At 41.1% G+C, this 22,445-nt stretch overlaps 1 protein-coding gene across 1 annotated transcript; it reads left to right on the top strand.

The window, feature by feature from the left end:
* The first annotated feature begins 601 nt into the window (after positions 1–601).
* LOC113884533 (zinc finger protein 322-like) lies at positions 602–2,068 on the top strand. Its single transcript, XM_027529164.1, has one exon. The coding sequence runs from the start codon at positions 835–837 to the stop codon at positions 2,041–2,043; it is 1,209 nt and encodes a 402-aa protein (XP_027384965.1). The 5' UTR covers positions 602–834; the 3' UTR covers positions 2,044–2,068.
* The last annotated feature ends 20,377 nt before the right edge of the window (positions 2,069–22,445 follow it).

The raw sequence follows: 22,445 nt of genomic DNA on the forward strand, positions 1-22,445 counted from the left end.
AAGGAGGTAGCTAGAGATTGGAGAAGGCAATGGCACCCCACTCCAGCACTCTTGCCTGGAAAATCCCATGGATGGAGGAGCCTGGTAGGCTGCAGTCCATGGGGTCGCTAAGAGTCAGACAAGACTCAGCGACTTCACTTTCACTTTTCACTTTCATACATTGGAAAAGGAAATGGCGACCCACTCCAGTGTTCTTGCCTGGAGAGTCCCAGGGACGGGGGAGCCTCATGGACTGCCGTCTATGGGATTGCACAGTCAGACACAACTGAAGTGACTTAGCAGCAGCAGCAGCAGCTAGAGATTAATAGAAATTAAAAGGAATTATAGAATTATAGAATTCCCTGGTATCTTAGTAAGTAAAATAGAACCCAGTGGTTCTCAACTCAGTCTACACTAATGAATCACCTACTTAGAAGTACTTCTGGCTTCCCAGCCAGGCTGAAAGGGCTCGGGAAGCTAGCTGGCCTTGTTGGCCCTTAAATCGCACACTGGATGGCCTGGCCCCAGCTGCCCTCGCCGAGCCGCGCAAAGAAGGATGCTCCTGGCTCTCGTCAGCCTCCCAGGAGAGGCAAGAATTGAGTACGGTTAATAACTATGGACTGGAGACCTTTTGGAGCCAAAAGGAAGACAGTCTTGAGTCTTTCTTGTTATGGGTTGTAAATACCACATAAGGAATGAGTGCATGTGATGCTGGAAACTTGTAAAGAGGAACTGCTCATGTCTGAAAGGCCTAAGACAGATGTATCTTTCAAGTTCTTATCGAGAAAATGACTGTGAAGAAAATGATGGGTCAGGAAGACCAGTGGAAAACTCCCTAGGAGAGAGTCATAGAAAATGTACACTTCAGAAGAGAGATATAATCAGAGAACTCAAAAAAGGAAAATATATCATGTATGCCCTCAGAAGGGTAAAAAGATTTTTATTCATGTGCATGAGATTACTCAAACAGATGATCAGATATACGAGTGCCTTGAATGTGAGCAAAACTTTTGTGAAAACTTAGCTCTTATTATGTGTGAGAGAACCCACACTGGGGAGAAACCTTATAGATGTGATATGTGTGAGAAAACCTTTATCCAAAGCTCAGATCTTATTTCACATCAGAGGATCCACAGTTATGAGAAACCTTATAAATGTAGCAAATGTGAGAAGAGCTTTTGGCACCACTTAGCCCTTTCAGGACACCAGAGAATGCATGCAGGTAAAAAATTCTATACATGTGATATCTGTGGCAAGAATTTTGGTCAGAGCTCTGATCTGCTTGTCCACCAGCGAAGCCATACAGGTGAGAAACCATATCTGTGTAGTGAGTGTGATAAATGCTTCAGCCGAAGCACAAACCTCATAAGGCATCAAAGAACTCACACGGGTGAGAAACCATTTAAGTGTCTGGAGTGTGAAAAAGCTTTTAGTGGGAAATCCAATCTTATTAGCCACCAGAGAACTCACACTGGTGAAAGACCCTACAAATGTAATAAGTGTGAGAAAAGTTACCGACACCGGTCAGCCTTCATTGTTCATAAAAGAGTACATACTGGGGAGAAGCCCTATAAGTGTGGTGCCTGTGAGAAACGCTTTGGCCAGAAATCAGACCTTATTGTACACCAGAGAGTCCACACAGGTGAGAAGCCGTATAAATGCTTGGAATGTATGAGAAGTTTTACCCGGAGTGCCAACCTCATCAGGCACCAGGCAACTCACACTCACACTTTTAAATGCCTTGAATATGAGAAGAGCTTCAGCTGTAGTTCAGACCTTATTGTGCATCAAAGAATTCACATGGAAGAGAAACCACATCAGTGGTCTGCATGTGACAGTGGCTTCCTCCTAGGCATGGACTTCATTGCCCAACAGAAAATGAGAACTCAGACAGAGGAGTTGCATTATAAGTACAGTGTCTGTGATAAAAGCTTTCATCAGAGCTCAGCTCTTCTTCAACATCAGACAATCCACTTCGGTGAAAAACCATATATCTGTAATGTGGCTGAGAAAGGTCTTGAGCTCAGCCCTCCCCATGTATCAGAAGCCTCACAGATGTCTTGACCAGACAAGAAGTTGTTATACCATTTAAAAAAAAAAAAAAAAAAAAAGATGTATTTACAATGTAAGAGAACTCATTTAAGATGGAGAACTCAAACTCAGACTTTCCTCAGAGCTCAGACTTTATTGGGGACCAGAAAATCTGCAGTTGTAGGAACTTGAGAAATGGTTTGACCAGAGAGCTGTCTTTACAGAACCGTATCAATCACTCCAGTGAGAAACCTTACAAATGCCCTGAGTTTTTGGAAAACCTCAGTCCAAGCTCATGTCTGATCACCCACAAGAGGATTTATACAGGTGGGAAACTTACAAGTTCAGTGGATGTGAGAAAGCTGTCTAGCAATGCTCACCTCTCCTCATTCCAAGAGAATTCAGATCAGAGGATGATATTTTTTTAATGCCCTGTGAAACAGTGCTTCAGACAGTATGCACGCCTCATTGGACGTCAGAAAGCCCCACTGGAAAGAAACCCCAACAGTTGTGAAAAAAGCCTCTTAACGTAACTGTGACTTTATTACCTATCAGAGAAGCCATACAGGTGAAAATTTGTGTATTTGCCTTGAATGTGGTAAAAGCATTAAGTGGAGAGCTTTCTTGGGTTTGCAACCCACACCACCTCCCCCCTGCCCGCCCCCCCCCCGCCCAAAAAAAAAAATCTGATGAAGGACCTTATGAATTCTCAGAATGAGAAAAACTTCTGTCAATGATCAGTTCTTGTACACCAGGGGACTTGTATAAGTGAAAGACGCTATAAATAACCCTAAGTCTGGGGGGAAAAAAAATCCTTGCAGGAAATCTCTACCTTATTGGGCCCCAAAGAAACTACTCTGGAGAGCATTTTGTAGACCTCTAAAGAGGTCTAACTGGATTGTGTACATTTAATAGATATGAGAAGAACTGTTCTCATAGTTAGTTGACCCCTGTAGTAGAGATGACTTTTAATGGAGTCGACATGCAAACCGTTTTGTTTAGATTCCCAGAAACGTTTTCTGGGAAGAGCTAGAGCAGGTCAGAGTAGGCCTGATGGGTAACTCAGGTAAAGATGCTTTTCTTTTATCTGAACCACTGAATGATTGCTTTACTTTCAGTTTTTAAAATTTGGAACTCCAATAAAAGGAAGGACTGTAATTGAAAAAAAAAAAAAAAGAAGAAGAAGAAGTACTTCTTGAAATACTTATGCCTGGGCCCTGTGTTCTTGGGTTCTGATTCAACTCAGGTAGAGGCCTGAGTATTATTGATATGTACAGCCAGATTTGAGAAACCCTGATTTAGGATCAAAAGAGTCTTCAGAGTTTTCAGTGTTTTCAGAAATGGTTCCTCAAACTGAGGGAAATAATAAGATTTTCTCTTCTGCCACATAAATGTGGACTCTCAATGGAGAAGGTCCTAGACTCTGATTTTTATAGAAGCCTCCCTGATACTAATTCAGATAGTTCATGGACCATCCTTGGAAAAATACTCCAGAATGGAAAGAGAGTGTTTCCTTTCTATGTACTGAGAGTTTATGATTCAGTTCAGTCAGTTCAGTCTCTCAGTCATGTACCACTCTTTGCAACCCCATGGACTGCAGCCAGGCTTCCCTGTACATCACCAACTCCCAGGGCCTACTCAAACTCATGCCAATTGAGTCAGTGATGCCATCCAACTATCTCATCCTCTCTCATCCCCTTCTCCTCCCACCTTCAGTCTTTCCCAGCATCAGGGTCTTTTCCAATGAGTCAGTTCTTCGCATCAGGTGGCCAAAGTATTGGAGCTTCAGCTTCAGCATCAGTCCTTCCAATGAATATTCAGGACTGATTTCCTTTAGGATGAACTGGTTGGATTTCCTTGCAGTCCAAGGGACTCTCAAGAGTCTTCTCCAACACCACAGTTCAAAAGCATCAATTCTTCAGCACTCAGATTTCTTTATAGTTGAACTCTCACATCCATACATGATGACTGGAAGAACCATAGCTTTGACTAGACAGACCTTTGTTGGTAAAGTAATGTCTCTGCTTTTAAATATGCTGTCTAGGTTTGTCATAGCTTTTCTTCCAAGGAGCAAGCATCTTTTAATTTCATGGCTGCAGTCACTATTCGCAGTGATTTTGGAGCCCCAAAATATAAAGTCTGTCACAGTTTTCATTGTTTCCCCAGCTATTTGCTATGAAGTGATAGGACCGGATGCCATGATCTTAGTTTTCTGAATGTTGAGCTGTAAGCCAACTTCTTCACTCTCCTCTTTCACTTTCATCAAGAGGCTCTTTAGTTCTTCTTTGCTTTCTGTCATAAGGGTGATGTCATCTGCGTACCTGAGGTTATTGATATTTCTCCTGACAATCTTAATTCTAGCTTGTGCTTCATCCAACCTGGCATTTCTCATGATGAACTCTGCATATAAGTTAAATAAGCAGGGTGACAATATACAGCCTTGACATACTCCTTTCCCAATTTGGAACCAGTCTGTTGTTCCATATCCAGTTCTAATTGTTGCTTCTTGACCAGCATACAGATTTCTCAGGAGGCAAGTCAGGTGGTCTGGTATTCCCATCTCTTGGAAAAATTTCCACAGTTTATTGTGATCCACACAGTCAAAGGCTTTGGCATAGTCAATAAAGCAAAAGTAGATGTTTTTCTGGAACTCTCTCGCTTTTTTGGTGATCCAGCAGATGTTGGCAATTCGATCTCTGGTTCCTCTGCCTTTTCCAAATCCACCTTGAACATGTGGAAGTTCTCGATTCACATACTGTTGAGGCCTGGGTTGGAAAATTTTGAGTATTGCTTTGCTAGTAATGTAGTGTGTGAGATGAATGCATTTGTGCAGTAGTTTGAACATTCTTTGCCATTATCTTTCTTAGGGATTAGAATGAAAACTGACCTTTTCCAGTCCTTTGGCCACTGCTGAGTTTTCCAGATTTGCTGGCATATTGAGTGCAGCACTTTGACAGCATCATCTTTTAGGATTTGAAATAGCTCAACTGGAATTCCATCACCTCCACTAGCTTTGTTTGTAGTGGTGCTTCCTAAGGCCCTCTTGAACTTCCAGGATGTCTGGCTCTGGTTGAGTGATCACACCATTGTGGTTATCTGGGTCATGGAGATCTTTTTTGTATAGTTCTGTGTATTCTTGCCACTTCTTCTTAATATCTTCTGCTTCTATTAGATCCATACCATTTCTGCCCATTATTGTGCTCATCTTTGCATGAAATGTTCCCTTGGTATCTCTAATTTTTTTGAAGAGATCTCTAGTATTTCCCATTCTATTGTTTTCCTCTATTTCTTTGCATTGATCTTATAAGGCTTTCTTATCTCTCCTTGCTGTTCTTTGGAACTTTGCATTCAAATGGGTATATCTTTCCTTTTCTCCTTTGCCTTTCACTTCTCTTCTTTTCTCAGCTATTTTTAAGGCCTCATAAGACAACCATTTGCCTTTTTGCATTTCTTTTTCTTGGGATGGTCTTGGTCACTGCCTCCTGTAGAATATCACAAACTTCTGTCCATAGTGCTTCAGGCAGGCAGTCTGTCGGATCTAATTCCTTGAATCTATTTGTCATTTCCGTTTTATAATCATATAATTGTTTATGATGAGCATGTTTCATTTCAGCTTCATAAGAAGCCTATGAGGAAAACAGTGTCATCCCATTTAACAGTTAAGGGAACTCTCATCAAGGAGATTAAGTAACTTGTGCAAGAACTCAGAGCTAAGAGTAAACAGCAAAGTCTGAAATCAGACATGGATGTTAAGTTGAAGTGCTAAGGACAAGGAAAACTTTAACCATGAATTCACTTTCTTATACCCTTTTTCATGCTTCCTGTTGGCACACTGGGCACATTGGCTGAGCCCCAAGGGTCATCAGCTTGTGACTCTGAGGACAGAGGAGGGGACCTGGCTGAGAAGCAGAAACACAGCTTTGACATAGCCCCACCAAGGCAGGCAGAAGTTCTGGGGAAGTGCTCTGGTCGGAAAGCTGGCCCAGGGCTGCAAATTCTGCAAAACTGTAAGCTTAGTCATCCTTGCATGTAAGAAAAAGCCAATAGTTTTAGAGAAAGTTAGAAAGCCTCACAGTTTTAGTTCCTGCTGTTTTTTCCTGCTGTCTCTCAACTGTCCATCCCAGTAAGGAAATATACCCTCTACCTGTAAAGAGCACCTGAAAGCTCCATAGTTACCAACTTGTGGCTATAAAAGCAACGGGGAGAAGGGTGGCATTGGCAGGGCTGTGAAGGATCATGATGGAGAAGGGAGGGAACTCACAGTAGTGATCTGGTCTTGGCTGCTTCTGGCTTCTGTTAGTCATTTTTTCTCTGAGCCTAATCAGAAGGGAGCATCTCCCCTGAATTCTACACATGTTAGCTGAAAACAAATACAGCTCAGCTGTGGTTCAGGGTTCTCTGTATTCTGGACTTTATTCCACTGCTTGCTGGCTACTTTCATATGGACGCCTCAGAGTGGGTTAAACATGTTCATCTTCTAGCACGTTCTCAATATCATAGACTCCTTCCATTTTCTCCTCAGTTATTCCAAGGGGAAACAGAGCATCTCCCCTTCTCACCTTAGAGCTAATTTAGTGCCAACTTCTAGGGTTGACACCTAGAACTTCTTATAGGTCCTTCTTGGGTCTGATCGCTTCTCCCTCTTCTCATTGTCACAGAACTCTATTACAGTCTGCCTGGACCACAGCAGGAGCCCTGCTTTCACTGCTTTTCCTGCATCCATGCGTGCCCCACGCTTCCATTCTGCCACTGTGTCAGACGAACTAACTTTAATGTTACACATGTAGATTTCTATAAAACTGCTTTTAGGATAAAGATCAAAACCTCTGACTTGGCTGATCAGGCTTGGCCCTGCCCACTTCCCCAGCTGCCTCCTCCTTGCTTTCTCAGTCCCATTCACAATGATCTCCTTCGATCTCTTGCTTGTTTTATATTTGTTCCTCCTTTGGGGTCTCTCTACTTGTCTTCCTAATGCTGGTTCTCCATCCCCTTTGCCATAGTAGTGCTTCCTCATCCTTCGAATCTCTACGTAAATACTATCTCCGTTGTGTCCTTTCCCGCCCTTCAAAACCAGCTGCTTCCTCCAGCAGTGCACCCTGCCTTCCTGCCTACAACTTCCAACTGCTTATATGAACATGCAGGGCCAGGCAGGGGCTCAGCCTGTTCCATCAACACTTTATCCCCATCATAACTCAAGTGATTAGCAGGAGGTACGCTATTTGTAAAGGAAGAAATAAAGGCATATTAAATGATGGGTGTGACAACACCCCCCCCCCATTGTTACACAAACACATTTGCATTTTATCCATTTGGGCTACAGCCTTGAGAACTTCAGTTACTCAACTCACGTTTTGATATGAACACCTGACTAGAATGGAGAAGACCCTGATCAAAGACTGCTTCCTAAATACCCTCTGCTATTGTATCCCCTGTGATCCTATTAAGGATTTGATGAAGTGGGTAGAGCTGCTGTAACTGCCTGCAAAAGAGGGACCTGGAGGCCAGTGAGGTGGACTGATGGGTACAAGGTCAGACCAAGGTGAGGCCTGAAAGGGGAGAGAGTCCTAATTAGGATTTCTTTCTGGCACAAGGGGTGATAATGTTAGTAATTTCAGGGCTTTGAATAAACTGATTTCGAGGTACCATAAAACCCTATTAGGTAGTATAATGATGATCTTTCCTTGACAAATAGGGAAGCTGAGAGGGTAAGTGACTCAGGGTCAGTGAGGTACAGAGAGAGCTCTGTGCCGCCAGCTCTCTGCTCCTCTGTCTTACCTACACTCAGAGAAGCTCCTGGCTTCCTAGGTACCATTTCCATCATGTGGAGGAAAAGGAAAAACTTCAACAAAAAATGTTTTTGTTTGCTATTCACGCCTTTAGTGATTCCCTGTTTCCTTTGTGCCACATCCTGTTTTTCGTGGGCCTCTTCATTCTTCATGGAAGACAGAAAGTTGGGTTGCTGCTGAAGGAATAGCCACAACAATAACAACAAACTCAAACCTTGCTGAACAGCGCCTCTGAAACTGTCTACATGCTTTTCCCATTGAGCACGTGATGGTCTTTTGCAAAGAAGATGCTCAGGTTGTCTCTTTTCCAGTCTTGAGTAAGAAAAACCACCAATGATATTATGTGTGCTGGGTTGAAGGTATCTTAGTTGTTCAGGTAAGCTCATGGGTAAAGTGGAAAATGTTTTGAGTTTCAATTCAGACTTGGTGTTTAAGCCCTGCTTTGTCATTTAGTCGTGCGATAAATAGCAAGTCACTTAACCTCTCTGAACCCACGTCTCTTCATCTATAAAGTGAGATAATAGCTTTGTCTTGTGAACAGTCATTGTGAATTGTAAAGCATCTTTCTATATCATAAGGGGATTGTGGTGGTGTACTTCTTTTAGGAAAAGGAAAGAACATAAAATAGAGCATTTTCATTAATACTTTGAAGGAGAGTGCTAAAGAAACAGACTCTTCTCTCTAATTAGGCAGCTGGTGCCATTGAAAACATTAAGTAAGTTTTCTGGTGGCCAGTGTGTGATGGGACTCAAGGCAGGGAGAGGTGGAAAGAGGGAAAGAGGACAGAGTGAACAATTTCTCTTCTTTAGGCTTTGAGTTGGACAGGCTGGAATGGCTAGAGTTGAGGCGACACATAAAGATGGTTACTGTCTCTCTTTTCTCAGTAATCCTTAGGGAGAGGAAATTGATTTTTTCTTATGTTTCAATTTAAGATTATTGACAGTGTCAGCCAGGAACACTGTTGAAGATATGTCAGGGCTCTCTGGGAAATGGGCCATGATGAACCTGCAAGCTCAGGAGGGCATGGTGGCCTCACTTAACACTAATTTGCCATTCCTTTCCTAGATCTAAGTTAGAACGATGCGAAAGATACCCAGAGTCAGGGATATTAAGAAATCTTAGCCTGGGGACTCTCACTGCCCTCCTGTGTTTACGTAGTATAAATCACCAGAGTTGAAAGATGGCGTTTTATGGTTAGGGGAAAAAGTTATAGCCACCTAACTAACAAAGCATACTCACCAGTTCATATTAGGTATTGTTGTTGCTAAGTTGTGTCCAACTCTTTGTGACCCCATGGACTGCAGCATGCCAAGCTTCCCTGTCCTTCACTATCTCCCAGAGTTTGCTTAAACTCAAGTCCATTGCATTGGTGATGCTATCTAACCATCTCATCCTTTGTCACCCCTTTCTCCTTCTGTCATCAATTTTTCTCCACATTGGGGTCTTTTCCCATGAGTCGGCTCTTTGCATCAGGTGGTCAAAGTATTGGATCTTCAGCATCAGTCCTTCCAATGAATACTCAGTGTTGATTTCCTTTAGGATTGACTGGTTTGATCTCCTTGCAGTCCAAGAGACTCTCAAGAGTCTTCTTTAGCACCACAATTCAAAAACATCACTTCTTCTACACTCAGCTTGTTTTATGTTCCAACTCTCACATCCATAATGACTACTGGAAAAATCACAGCTTTGAATATATGGACGTTTGTTGGCAAAGTGATATCTCAGCTTTTTAACACACTGTCTAGGTTTGTCGTAGCTTTTCTTCCAAGGTGCAAGTGTCTTCTACTTTCATGGCTGCAGTCACATTTGTAGTGATTTTGGAGCCCAAGAAAATACAATCTGTCATTGTTTCCACTTTATTTCCTTCTATTTGCCATGAAGTGATGGGTCTGGATGCTATGCTCTTAGTTTTTTTAATGCTGAATTTTAAGCCAGTTTTTTCACTCTCCTCCGTCACCATCATCAAGAAGCTCTTTAGTTCCTCTTGGCTTTCTCCCATTAGGGTGGTCTCATCTGCATATCTAAGGTTGTTGATATTTCTCCCAGCAATCTTGATTCCAACTTGAGGTTCATCCAGCCCAGCATTTCACATGAGGTACTCTGCACATATGTTAAATAAGCAGGGTGACTATATATAGCCTTGTACTCCTTCTCCACTTTTGAACCTGTCCATTGTTCATGTTCCATTCTAACTGTTGCTTCTTGACCTGCATACAGATTTCCCAGGAGGCAGGTAAGATGGTCTGGTATTCCCATCTCTTTAAGAATTTTCCACAGTTTTTTTTTTTGTGATTCACACAGTCAAAGGCTTTAGCATAGTCAATGAAGTGGAAGTCGATGTTTTTCCTTTTGAACTGTCAGATGTGGAACAATGCCTGGCTCTGTGGTCCTCTTGATGACAGGTGCTGTCTGGGAACAGGCTGGACCCAGATGAGGATCTTAAAGGACACAGAAATACCTGCCAGTGTATTCTCCTACGCGTTAGTACAGATTCATTTTCAATTTACGCCATACATGGGTCCATGAGACAGCCTCACTGGCAGCTGATGTTTGTCTGGCTGTTTCCATTCATCATCAGTACTATGGTTCTCTCATTGCTCCAGCTCTAAGGTGGAGGTTTGGTAGTTTGCTGCTTGTGAGACCAGATTCATGTTGATCAAACATTTGCTTAGCCTTTACTAATATTCTGAGCCCTCCCATGTATATTACGTTATTAAACTTGTTTCATTCAATCTTGGTGGTGGTTTAGTCACTAAGTTGTGTCTGACTCTTGAGACCCCATGGACTGTAGCTTGCCAGGCTCCTCTGTCCATGGGATTCTCCAGGCAAAAATCCTGGAGATTTCCTTCTCCAGAGGATCTTCCTGACCCAGGAATCGATCCCAGGTTTCCTTCATTGCAGGAAGATTCATGAAGTTCTGCAAGGTGCCTATTATGATTTTGTTTTTTCTGCTGAGAAAACTGAGGCTTAGAGGTGATTAGCGAATTGCCTAAGACCTATAGGTGGTGACTAAGCCCCCATCAGCTAGTGTTCTCAAATGTGCCTAAGTATTTTCAAGTTAATTCCTGTGCACTCTCCTTATGCCCCAACTGCCCAGTGAGTGACACTGACCTTGTCATCAGGATATTCTGTGCAATTCAACTTTGTGGAGCAGAAGATGGCAGAGGGGGCTCTCCATCCCTCCTGAGTTCCTTTCTCCAAGCTTGTTCACTGATCTTTTGACTATAAGGTGCTCTTGAGGTTGCCAACTCCCAAAGCCTCCAGTCTCCTGGCTCATTAAACATGCTGCTTTTGTGAGAAGTCACTTTCTATACATCTGTTACCTTCTGGTTCCAGCATTGCACTGAAGATTGAACAGTGGACAAAAGCTAACAGCCATGCTCTCAGGAAGCTTTTTGAGTATAGGAGACAGCAAGGAAATACTGTCATATCAGAGCAGTAATAATCCCTCTAGGAAGCAAAGTAGGGCATGAGGGTTATGAATGATAGGGTACAGTGTTAGATGGAGAGAATAGAGGAGACCTCTCAAAAGAGGTAGCACTTGAGATGGAACTTCAATAATAGGAGCAGAGTCTTATGGACACCTGGAAGGAAAATGTCAGAGGAAACAGAGAGTGCAAAGGCCTGGAGGTAGAAACAAGCTAGATGAACAAGAAGGCTGAATGACTGGAGCGGGTGAGGGAAGAGTGAAAGGAAACAAGATAAGATTGGTATCTGGGAGAAGTGGACACAACACTCAGATTGTGGTAAGGGGCTTTGGATTTTCAGTGTGATGGGAATCCCCGGAGGGTTTTTGAGCTAAAATGTGAAACACCGTTTTAAAAGGCGCAGACTGAGCAATTTCACTTTCACTTTTCACTTTCATGCATTGGAGAAGGAAATGGCAACCCACTCCAGTGTTCTTGCCTGGAGAATCCCAGGGATGGGGGAGCCTGGTGGGCTGCCGTCTATGGGGTCGCACAGAGTCGGACATGACTGAAGCGACTTAGCAGCAGCAGCAGCATATTGGTAACAGACTGGTATGTGGGGGTGGGGGGAACAGTAGAGTAGACAAGCCAATTAGGAGGCTGCTCTAGCAGACCTGGTTAGGCACATTGGTGGGACAGTGCTGTCAGAGTGGCTGAATGTAAAATCTGTTTTGATGGTAGAGAAGTTGTATTACAAGATAGAGTGAAAGGAATGCTATAATAGAGATAGAATGTGCTCCGAGGGAACAGGAAGGTGAATGATTGATGCTAACTTTGGTCAAAAGACTATAAAATTCAGGGGTTGAGAGGGGAAGTGGCCAGGGATCTGAGCTTTAAAAGAAATCCTCCAATTCATGTTCGTGTCTGTTCATGGTCGGTTTCCTAAGATTTTCCCCTTGCCCTTTCTCCCTCTGTGACTATTGGCTTCTTTGTGTTTATTGCTCCATAAGTGAGAAATCCTCCTTCAGTCTAGAGGCAGGGGTGGAAGAAGCATGCTTTTCTCTCAATAGTTAAGACCATATGCCAAATTAGAATGGAGACCCAAGACTGTTTTTCCCTGTGGCCGTAATCATCAGATCTCAGAGTGAACCTTCATTGCTCAGTGACTCATCAAAGCCAGGACAGTGAGGGAGTTTGGAAGTCTTTGTAACAGGAAACTTGTGAAATCCCCTAACCCAGGGAGCTCGGGCTTGGGGCCTAGAGGTCCAGTAAACCTTGCTGTGTGGGCTGCCTGATAACTTTCCAACCTGCTTTTTGTTGTTCAGTCACTAAGTCATGTCTGACTCTTTGTGATCCCATGGACTGTAGCATGCCAGGCTTTCTGTCCTCAGTTATTTCCTGGAGTTTGCTCAAACTCATGTCCATGGAGTCAGTGATGCTATCTAACCATCTCATCCTCCACCACCTCCTTCTCCTTTTGCTTTCAATATTTCCCAGCATCAGGGTCTTTTCCAGTGAGGGCTCTTTGTATCAGGTGGCCAGAGATTTGGAACTTCAGCTTCAGCAACAGTCCTTCCAATGAATATTCAGGGTTGATTTCCTTTAGGACTGACTGTTTTGATTTCCTTGCAGCCCAAGGGACTCTCAAGAGTCTTCTCAAACACGACAATTTTAAAGCATCAATTCCTCAGCACTCACACTTCTTTATGGTCTAGCTCTCACATCCATACAGGACTACTGGAAAAACCATAGCTTTGAATATATGGAGCTTGGTTGCAAAGTGACATTTCTGCTTTTTATTATGCTGTCTAGGCTTATCATAGCTTTTCTTCCAAGGAGCAAATGTCTTTTAATTTCAGACCTGCTAGGGAAGAGCGTTTCCAGTCATTACTCCTCAGACTGAGGTAACTTCTGTGAGTGTTTGTTTCTGTCCTTCAGGGCTCTTTTTACCTGGCTCACCATTTTCTCAGGCTTGACTAAACATTCCTTTGTGATATAGATACAAACATCATCATGACAAAAGGCTTAAGATTCCAGATGCACTCAGTCTATCAGGGCCCTGATAGACTCTCATGTGGAGTTATTCTATTAACAAATCTGTTTCCAATGTCAGTGCTTCATGCAGAGTATGAATATGTTCCTATATTGTCAAGTGTCATTAGCTGACATTGATAGGAGAGTATCCTATTTTGGGGAGGAATAAAAGCAGTCTGTCTGAATTTTCCTTGGAGCACTTGTCAACTATTAGCAAATTTATTGTAAGTTATAAATGTGTGTATCCTGAACTGGATTTTAAGCAGTTGGAGAACAGTGTGTCTTACTCATATTTTTTTTTTCTTCCAGGATTAGAATAGTCATAATCAGACCATGCTTCTTTTTTTTTTGTAAAACAATCGGAAAACATTATACTGAAATGTGTGCATCTATTAAAAAAAAAAAAAAAAAGCAAATTTGCTGGTGCCATAATTTAACCTGTTTCATTGGGATAAACTAATATTCAATGCTGCTTGGTATAATTTCAAGTTTGAGCTTTTAATTATTTTTACTCCATTTGTAGAAACTGATGAGGAATTCTAAATAGCTCATGGCATTAAATGGCATTTACTGTTCCATAAATCTTGATACTCAAAAAGGAATGCTAAGTAGCAAAACTCTAAAACAATGAACAGATAAGCTCACTTCTTTCTCAAATATTTGGTACAGAAAACACATGGTCATACAAAAGCAAAAGGAAAATGACAGAAAGGAAAGGTCTCCTGCTTTGGGATCTATACGAATTATGGATATTTTCAAACCAAAGATGGATTATTTAGAGACAGTGCTTTTTCATATCACATAACCCTCTTTATGAATAAAACATGGCAAAGCGTCAAACTGAATATTTGTCAAGTTGTTTAAATATTCTGTGCCTTAGCTCCTTTAGATAAGAAATGGAAAACATAGTTACAAAGTTATTGAAATATTCAACAAGATGTAACTGTAAAAGAATTTAGTACTGTGCCTGAATTCACAGTGAGCACTCGAACAGGACTATTATGATAGTATGGTAAGTGCTCAGTAACTTTATATTGCCTGAATGGAGTGTTGTTGGGAAGAGACGTCTGTTGGCGTAAGTGAAATCCTGTGACTGTCGCAGGGCAACAGGCAAGAGCTAGTGACCTTCATCCCAGGTCCATTCCTTTCCTAACAGGTCAGGGCTGGGGCTGTGGTTGGTGAAAAATGTCAAGGTTTTTTTGGGTGTGCCAAAAAAAAACCCAGGGCGCTAGTCTATGAAGGGTATTGCCAAATATCGAGGACCTCCTCCTCCAAGTATTGAGGTAGAAATTGCTGGGCAGTCAGTGTAGGACTGTGAGACCTCGGTCTTGTTTTCAATAAACATCTCACTCCATTAACCTTGAGCTAATACTGTTTGTCCCAAACTCCTGGAATGTGTCCTTGGACTGATAAATTATCAGCACTCAGATCCAAGGAAGTGTGGTAATTAACTTCTGTTCCATATGCCTGAGGGAAAAACAACTGGTGGTCATTCATGTCTAGCCCATACATCTGCTACTGCTGCTTCTAAATCACTCCAGTCGTGTCCGACTCTGTGCAACTCCATAGACGGCAGCCCACTAGGCTCCCCCATCCCTGGGATTCTCCAGGCAAGAACACTGGAGTGGGTTGCCATTTCCTTCTCCAATGCATGAAAGTGAAAAGTAAAAGTGAAGTCGCTTAGTCGTGTCCGACTCCTAGCGACCCCATGGACTGCAGCCCACCAGGCTCCTCCGTCCATGGGACTCTCCAGGCAAGAGCAGTGGAGTGGGGTGCCATCGCCCATACATCTGGTCCACTGTAAAGTGGCCAAGGGGCGTGAAAAAGGGTGGCAACTTAATCTGAGGATCAAGAGAAGCCATAAAGATTTTAAGTTAAACATTTTGACCTTTAAACTGGTTAGAAATGACATATTTTAAGAATGGGAGCCAACCAAAAAATGTACAGATTAATACTGGTAAGGTTATAAACTGTTGTTAAGTCCCACCTTTGGGAGGACTTGTTACTCTTTCTCAGTGTCTATGCTGAGAACTTTGTAGTTTCCTTCTCTTTAATAAATCCTATTTGCTTGCTACAATGAGTGTTTGTGTGTTTGTGAAGTTCACTCTTTGGTTCTGCGAACAAGAACTCAGATTCCTGTTTCAGCATCATGAGGAATGTCAAAGGCTGAAACTTTTAATGTCTGGGCCACTTGTCTGATAAGCTCTATCCTATCAGCTCAAGTCATGAAATGGAGCAGAATAAATTGACACTCAGTCCTAATCCATTTCTACCTTATTAACTTTTTGAAATGTGACTTTTGGTTGCTGTTTTGTAATTTCTATCTAGTCACATGGTACAGAGTGTCATGAGCAGCCTTGCCAGGCAGAACAAACTCCCTCTGGTGTGAAGGTTGGGTCTTCTTCAGGACAGACCTCTAGTGACAGGTTTGGGGAATTCTGAATAAAGATAAAACAAGGCCTGTGGTTGCCTCTCTTGGGTACCCAGATACTACACATGCTTCAGGTATGTGTGAGTGCCTGCTTTTCTTGTCAGGACCAGAACCTGAGAGTTTCCCAACAGCTTCCATATCGGCTTTACTCTTGGCACAATTTAATTGGAGATAAAGATGACTCCTAGTTGTAGATTTCTTGATACCTTATCTTGTTTAATATTCACCAAAAGCCTGAAATAAGTATTATCTCCTTTATCCACATGAAAGTACAGAGGTTAAAGTAACTTCCAAGGTCATAAGATAGGAAGGATTTAAACATAATTGTTTAAGCTTCAGCTATACCACTCACCTCCCAGTAGGTGTCTCATTTATTAAAAAGTGAGCTTGCAATGTTACATGAAAATAATTTTAATTAGTATACTGTTGAGCCTGTTCTAGTCCTTTGACCATTCTCCGATCACTCATTTAATAGCTTTTGTTAATAAAGGAAATAAAGTGTTAATAATTTCAGAACAGCTATTTTCTGGTAGCTGAGAAAATTTGTACCATGTAACATTGTACCATGTAATATTGAAACATTTTCTAGTGATACCGTACATGTAGAAAGCACTTTAAACATTTGGTGACTTTCACCTTTTTTGAGCTGTGATGAAGAAATTTTATATAAGTGAGGATGTGTTATCCTTCAAAGTGTGCACTGTTGGAGGTCAAATATTTATTTCAACTTACGTCACCATTGATCCCTCACTTTGGGAATTATTTTCAGACCGAGTTAACAAGCTGTGAAAGAATCTGTCTCATTTTAAAAATAATTTCATCTACTACTGAGACTACAAATACATGTGTAACATTCACTAAAGATCTGTTGCCCAGCTCATTTATATTCAAGATCATATGCTTTAGAGATGATGTGGGAAATTGAGATCTGTTGATTAAGATTTCTCCATTTACTACATATGGCATGCCTAATTAAAAATTGGAAATATTTTTATCCACTAAAGCCCACCCACTTTCTTCCATTTTGCTTGACATTGTCAAGAGTGTTTCACCTTCAGACATGTCTAAATACAGTTTAGTTGGACCCAGTATGGAATATATAATCTGCACTACTGTTTAGAAGCAGTACTCCAGATCCTACTTTTGAATTTTTATAAATATTAATAGTTCAATTTCATATTTGTTAAATGGCACACATGTGGCTTTTCTCAAAATTTCAGTTCTTGAAGTATTGAGAGAAATTAGATTTTTTCCCCCTTCTCTATAAAGATGGAGGTGGTCATGTCCAACTCTTTTGCAACCCCATGGACTGTAGCCCTCCAGGCTCCTCTGTCCATGGGATTTCCTAGGCAAGAATACTGGAGTGGATTGCTATTTCCTTCTCCAGGGGATCTTCCTGACCCAGGGATTGAACCCAGGTCACCTGTGACTGAGCCACAGGGAGCCTCCCCCGACTAAAGATGAGATGAGGATAATTGTCTAAGGCACTACCCAGAAAGGGGCCCTGTGATGCTCAGTGTGGGCTTTGAATCAGATGTCTTTAAGCTCTGACTCTACCACTGTTTGTTACCAGTCTTAACAGAAAATACCTGGCCTTTCTGTGACTCAATTTCATCGTTGCTTTCTTGGTCTCTGTGTTGCTGTTAGAACTCTATCGGTGTATTGCTTTGCTGGGTAATCTCTTTTTCCTTTTCTGGTAACTTAGAAGTTTTTGTTTTTGTTCCATTTGATAGATATTGTTTAACCTGCTCAGGAGTTCTGGTGCTTATTCAATCTGAGATTTCATGTATTTTACTAATTCAGAAAGCTTCACAGTCATTACCTCTTTGAATATTGCTCTCCTTCATTCTCATTTTTTAAAACCTCCTAATAGACATTTGTTGAATGCTCTCCTGTTCTCCGTCTTTTAACATCTCTTAGAGTTGTATTATTTTATCACTTACACATCTTGGGTTATTTCCTCAGCTCTTTTTTAATTGATTATACATTGACTGGATTGAGTTAGTTGTTTTTTACCTCAACTAGATTTTAAATATCAGTGAAAAGCATATGCATTTCTAGAAGTCCTATTTCTAGATTTCTTGTATTTCTTGTGATTCCTTGTGTTTGTTTCCATTCTTTTATCTCTTCAGGCATTCTAAGCTTATTCCAATTATTTGTCATTCTCAGAGGCTATTCATTTTACTTATTCTGTCCACTGCTTATTTTCTAGCATATGTCATCATTTTTGACTGGGACCCTCATGTATGTCATTTCTTCCCCCTGTAGGCATTTCCCATGGCACTGATTCAGAGCAGGTTTTCATTTTCTCATACTGTTTGTCTCTGTGGTACCAGCTTGAATTTTCATCACTTATGGGCATTATAAGTTGGACTCAAACCTCCAGATAATATAGGCTTGAGGCTTTGATTGAGGTAATTTTTAAAAAAACGTATCCAAAATCCAAGATAGTGAAAATATTATTGCTATCTCCCTGTGACAGTAGGCAGATTTTTATCTGTTCCCCATTTCCTAAGGCTATAGCACTTTGAGGGTCCTGGCTTTATCCAAGGATTTACATTTCAATTTCTGATCTCATGCAGGTCCGATCACCTGCGTGGACATTAGGACCTGAGCCCCTGGCAATTAGAGGAGACCTCCCTGGTTCTGTCTCCTCCTGCATAGTAGTCCTGTTGAGCCTTGGCTATCGCAGTGTCAATGTGTGTGTATTTCCCACTATTTTATTTTATGCTCAAGGCTTTTTCTTATTTTTCCTAACAACCTCAATAATGTATTTAAAAATGCTTTTTCTTTCTCCAGAATTTCTAAGCATTTGCAGTGGGAGTAGTTATTTTTTAGTTCGGTCTATCATATTCATAAAATCATATAGTGTTATCTTGAAGATTAAATGAAATTTTGCATGTATGGAATTTGGTACCTGATGGTAAGTTTGATATTTTCAGTATTAGCCATTATGACAGGACAATTTGCACAGAGTCTAAATGAACTTCAGATTACTGCGAAGAGGACGAATTACTTGAGCACATATTTTTGGTTATTTCTACACACAGTTTCTTGATGAGCATATGTCAAGTTCCTAACACTGTTCCTGGAAGATCTTCACTTCCTTAGCACAGCCTCCCAGCAGAAGATAGCTATCTCCAGTGGCTTGCTTTTGTCAGCCTTCTCTTAACCATTTCACCATCATCTTAACCATTTCATCATCTTTTCACAATAGCTTTATGGAGGAAACAATTTAATTCTTTGCCTGTGATGGTTAGCGTTAGTCACTCAGTCGTGTCCAACTCTTGCGACCCCAGTAGTGCCCGAGGCTCCTCTGTCCATGGGGATTCTCCAGGCAAGGATACCAGAGTGAGAAGCCATTGCCTTCCCAACCCGGTATTGAACCCAGACCTCCTCCTGCATTGAAGGCAGGTTCTTACCGTCAGAGCCACCATGGAAGCCCCCCTACAATGATACATAATGCCAAGTATATCTTTCATTAAGATACAAGTGAAATTAACATGATTTTCAAAAGTGACAGATTTTTTTTTTTTCACAATAAAATGAAACCTGAGATCATTGGAGGGCAATGAACAAAGATAAGATTTAATGTTAGCCCTTTTTGACTATGCCTGTCCATTTACCACAATTAATGTCACAGGTTATTGATGCTGAATATTACAGTGTTTTGAGAATAATTAACTTTTTAAAGTCAGGGGATATTAAGAAATGTATTCTAGATTCTTTAGCACAAAGCATCCTTCCTGCTTTTAGGAATTTTTCAGATTTTTGCAAAAATATGTATTACTACACTCCAGTATTCTTGCCTGGAGAATCCCATGGACAAAGGAGCCTGGTGGGCTACAGTCCATGGGGTCGCAAAGAGTCGGACACAACTGAGAGACTAACACACACACACACACACACACATACCCATGAAGGCTTCCCTGGTGGCTCAGACGGTAAAGCGTCTGTCTACATTTCGGGAGACCCAGGTTCAAGCCCTGGGTTGGGAAGATCCCCTGGAGAAGGAAATGGCAATACACTCCAGGACTATTGCCTGGAGAATCCCATGGACAGAGGAGCCTGGTAGGCTACAGTCCATGGGGTCACAAAGAGTCGGACATGACTGAGCGACTTCACTTTCACTTTCTATACCCATGAAAGTAGTGTTTTTAACAAAATAGAATTATTATAATCAACCAAAAATTGAACTAGCCTATAAGCAAAAACTGAGAATAGTTAATGTTTAGTCTTTTCATAGAATATTTCATTGTCCTTAATTATGCAAACAAAATAATGTAGAATCACCAAGCTATATTCAGAGTAAAATGATTCACTGCAAATGGTTTATTAACAACAAAGAATAAAAATAGACCAGGTATTCTATTAAAAACTCTAGACAAACTAGAAATTAAGCTAAGGAAAATAAGAGATAGAATCAAATATAGGATAAAAGCATAAAAATAAAGCCACGAGTAGGCTTTTTGGAAAGACCAGTAAATATCTCAAATCCTGGCAATGCAAATAATGGAGAGACCACCCATACAGAGTGTTTGAATGAAGGGATAGAACAGAAATATTAAAGCAATTAAACATAGAAATGATAAAATAAAAAATGCGAAGTGAAATTTTGAAAATACCAGCTACTAAAAACCTTAAGTAGCAAATATAAGTAATGATCACTCTAGATTTTAAGGATTCACTATTAGGTTTTAGCCTGGAGTACCTCACATGTGAGTTCTTTCAGATCATTCTTAAGCTATTTCTCAATAAAGAAAAAAATCTCCATTAAAAAAAAAAAAAAAAACTATTCCAGATTTCTGTTAGAAATCTTCGAGTTAAGGCATGTATATTCTCATCATTTTCTTAATAACTGACAGAAATAGTGGGAAGAACATAAGTCATCATCTACATCATCACAATAAAAGAAGGGATAATGTCTACAACAACCTCAAATTATAAAGCACTGGCCAAATTTTGCTGAGAGCTGAGAGGTACTCTTGACCTGCAAAATAAGGAATGGAACTCTTATGGGAGATGTGGACTGTCCCTGTAGAGACTTGGTTCAAAACCACAAAAATGCAAGGAAGTACAGCTGAACAATATACCTTATTATGGCATTTCCAGGCATTTCTACTTTCTCTGAACAGCCCTCCTAGTTGAAGTAGGTACCTGGGGTAGGGTAGAGGAACCCAAGAAAAGGAAAGTTGCAGTTACAGATTGCATCAGAGAGGTTACAGGGCCATATAATAGTTAATAATGTTAACCTTTATACAACAATTAGTATGTGAGAGGTGCTACTCGAGACTAAATGTTATCTTGCTAAATTTTCATAACCTATCAAAGAGTTATTACTATCCCCATTTTACAGATGAAGAAAAAAAGATACAGAAGTAAAAATACTAGTTACCGAACCTTGAGCTAGTAAGTAGCATGCCTGCTAAGTTCCTTCAGTTGTGTTTGAGTCTCTGTGACCCTATGAACTGTAGCCCGCGAGGGTCCACCATCCATGGGATTCTCCAGGCAAGAACACTGGGTGGGTTGCCATGCCCTTCTCCAGGGAATCTGCCTGATCCAGGAATTGAAACTGTGTTTCCTCTGTCTCCTGCATTGACAGGCATTTTTTTTTTTTTTTTTATCACTAGCACCACCTGGGAAGTTCCAGAGTCTGTATTTTTCATTATAACCCTCTGTGACTTGCCTTCTCCTTCCTTCCATTTCTATTATACTTTTCCCTAGGTCAATAAGATAGTGAGAAGGTAAAAGAGATCAAAGGGGAAACTGCAGATTGCCAGGTCACATCGTATTCTTCCATAGAATGTTCTTCATCTGAAATCTAGCAGATAAATTATACAAAATTGGGTAAAAGTATTAAAAGGAAATCAATGATATATGTTGTAAAATGAATTGCCTGAAGAAAGATAGGAAGGGTTCACTCTAGTAATTCTCGCTTTTTTGTTATCCAATAAAGTATAGATAATGTCATTCTAAAAATAAGAAAAGCTCAGATGATTATATGATAACAGGATAATCTGAAAAGCCAGTTGGAAAAGCTCAGAAGGAATAGAAAAGAAACCTTACACATTACAGAATGAAAGTAACAAAAGGTAGAGAAATAACAAACTCAAGCAAAGATAGAATGGATGGCTTGGAAGATCATCTGAAATGCAGCAATAAGAATAAAGGTTTATTAAAGATTTGTTGTTATTGTTCGGTTGCTCAGTTGTGTCTGACTCTTTGTGACCCCATGGACTGCAGCACACCAGGCTTCCCTGTCCTTCACTATCTCCTGGGGCTTGCTCAAACTCATGTCCATTGAGTTGGTGATGTCATCCAAACTTCTCACCCTCTGTGTTCCCCTTCTCCTCCTGCCATCAATCTTTCCCAGCATCAGGGTCTTTTCCAATGAGTCAGTTCTTTGCATCAGATGGCCAAAGTATTGGAGCTTCAGCTTCAGCATCATCGTTTCCAATGAATATTCAGCATTTATTTTTTTTTAGGGTTGACTGGTTTGATTTCCTTGCAGTCCATGGGACTCTCAAGAGTCTTCTCCAACACAACAGTTCAAGAGCATCAGCTCTTCAGTGCTCAGCTTTCTTTAGGGCTTCCCTTATAGTTCAGCTGGTAAAGAATCTGCCTTCAATGCAGGAGACCCTGGTTCAATTCCTGGGTGAGGAAGATCCCCAGGGGAAAGGATAGGCTACCCACTCCAGTATTCTTGGTCTTCCCTGTGGCTCAGATGGTAAAGATACTGCCTACAATGTGGGAGACCTGGGGTCAATCCCTGGGTTG

The sequence above is a fragment of the Bos indicus x Bos taurus genome, chromosome 26, assembly GCF_003369695.1.
Source record: "Bos indicus x Bos taurus breed Angus x Brahman F1 hybrid chromosome 26, Bos_hybrid_MaternalHap_v2.0, whole genome shotgun sequence".
Lineage (NCBI taxonomy): Eukaryota > Metazoa > Chordata > Mammalia > Artiodactyla > Bovidae > Bos > Bos indicus x Bos taurus.

Excerpts from the sequence above, each read along its gene's own strand:
- LOC113884533 (XM_027529164.1), top strand. The coding sequence starts at position 835 with ATGTACACTTCAGAAGAGAGATATAATCAGAGAACTCAAAAAAGGAAA.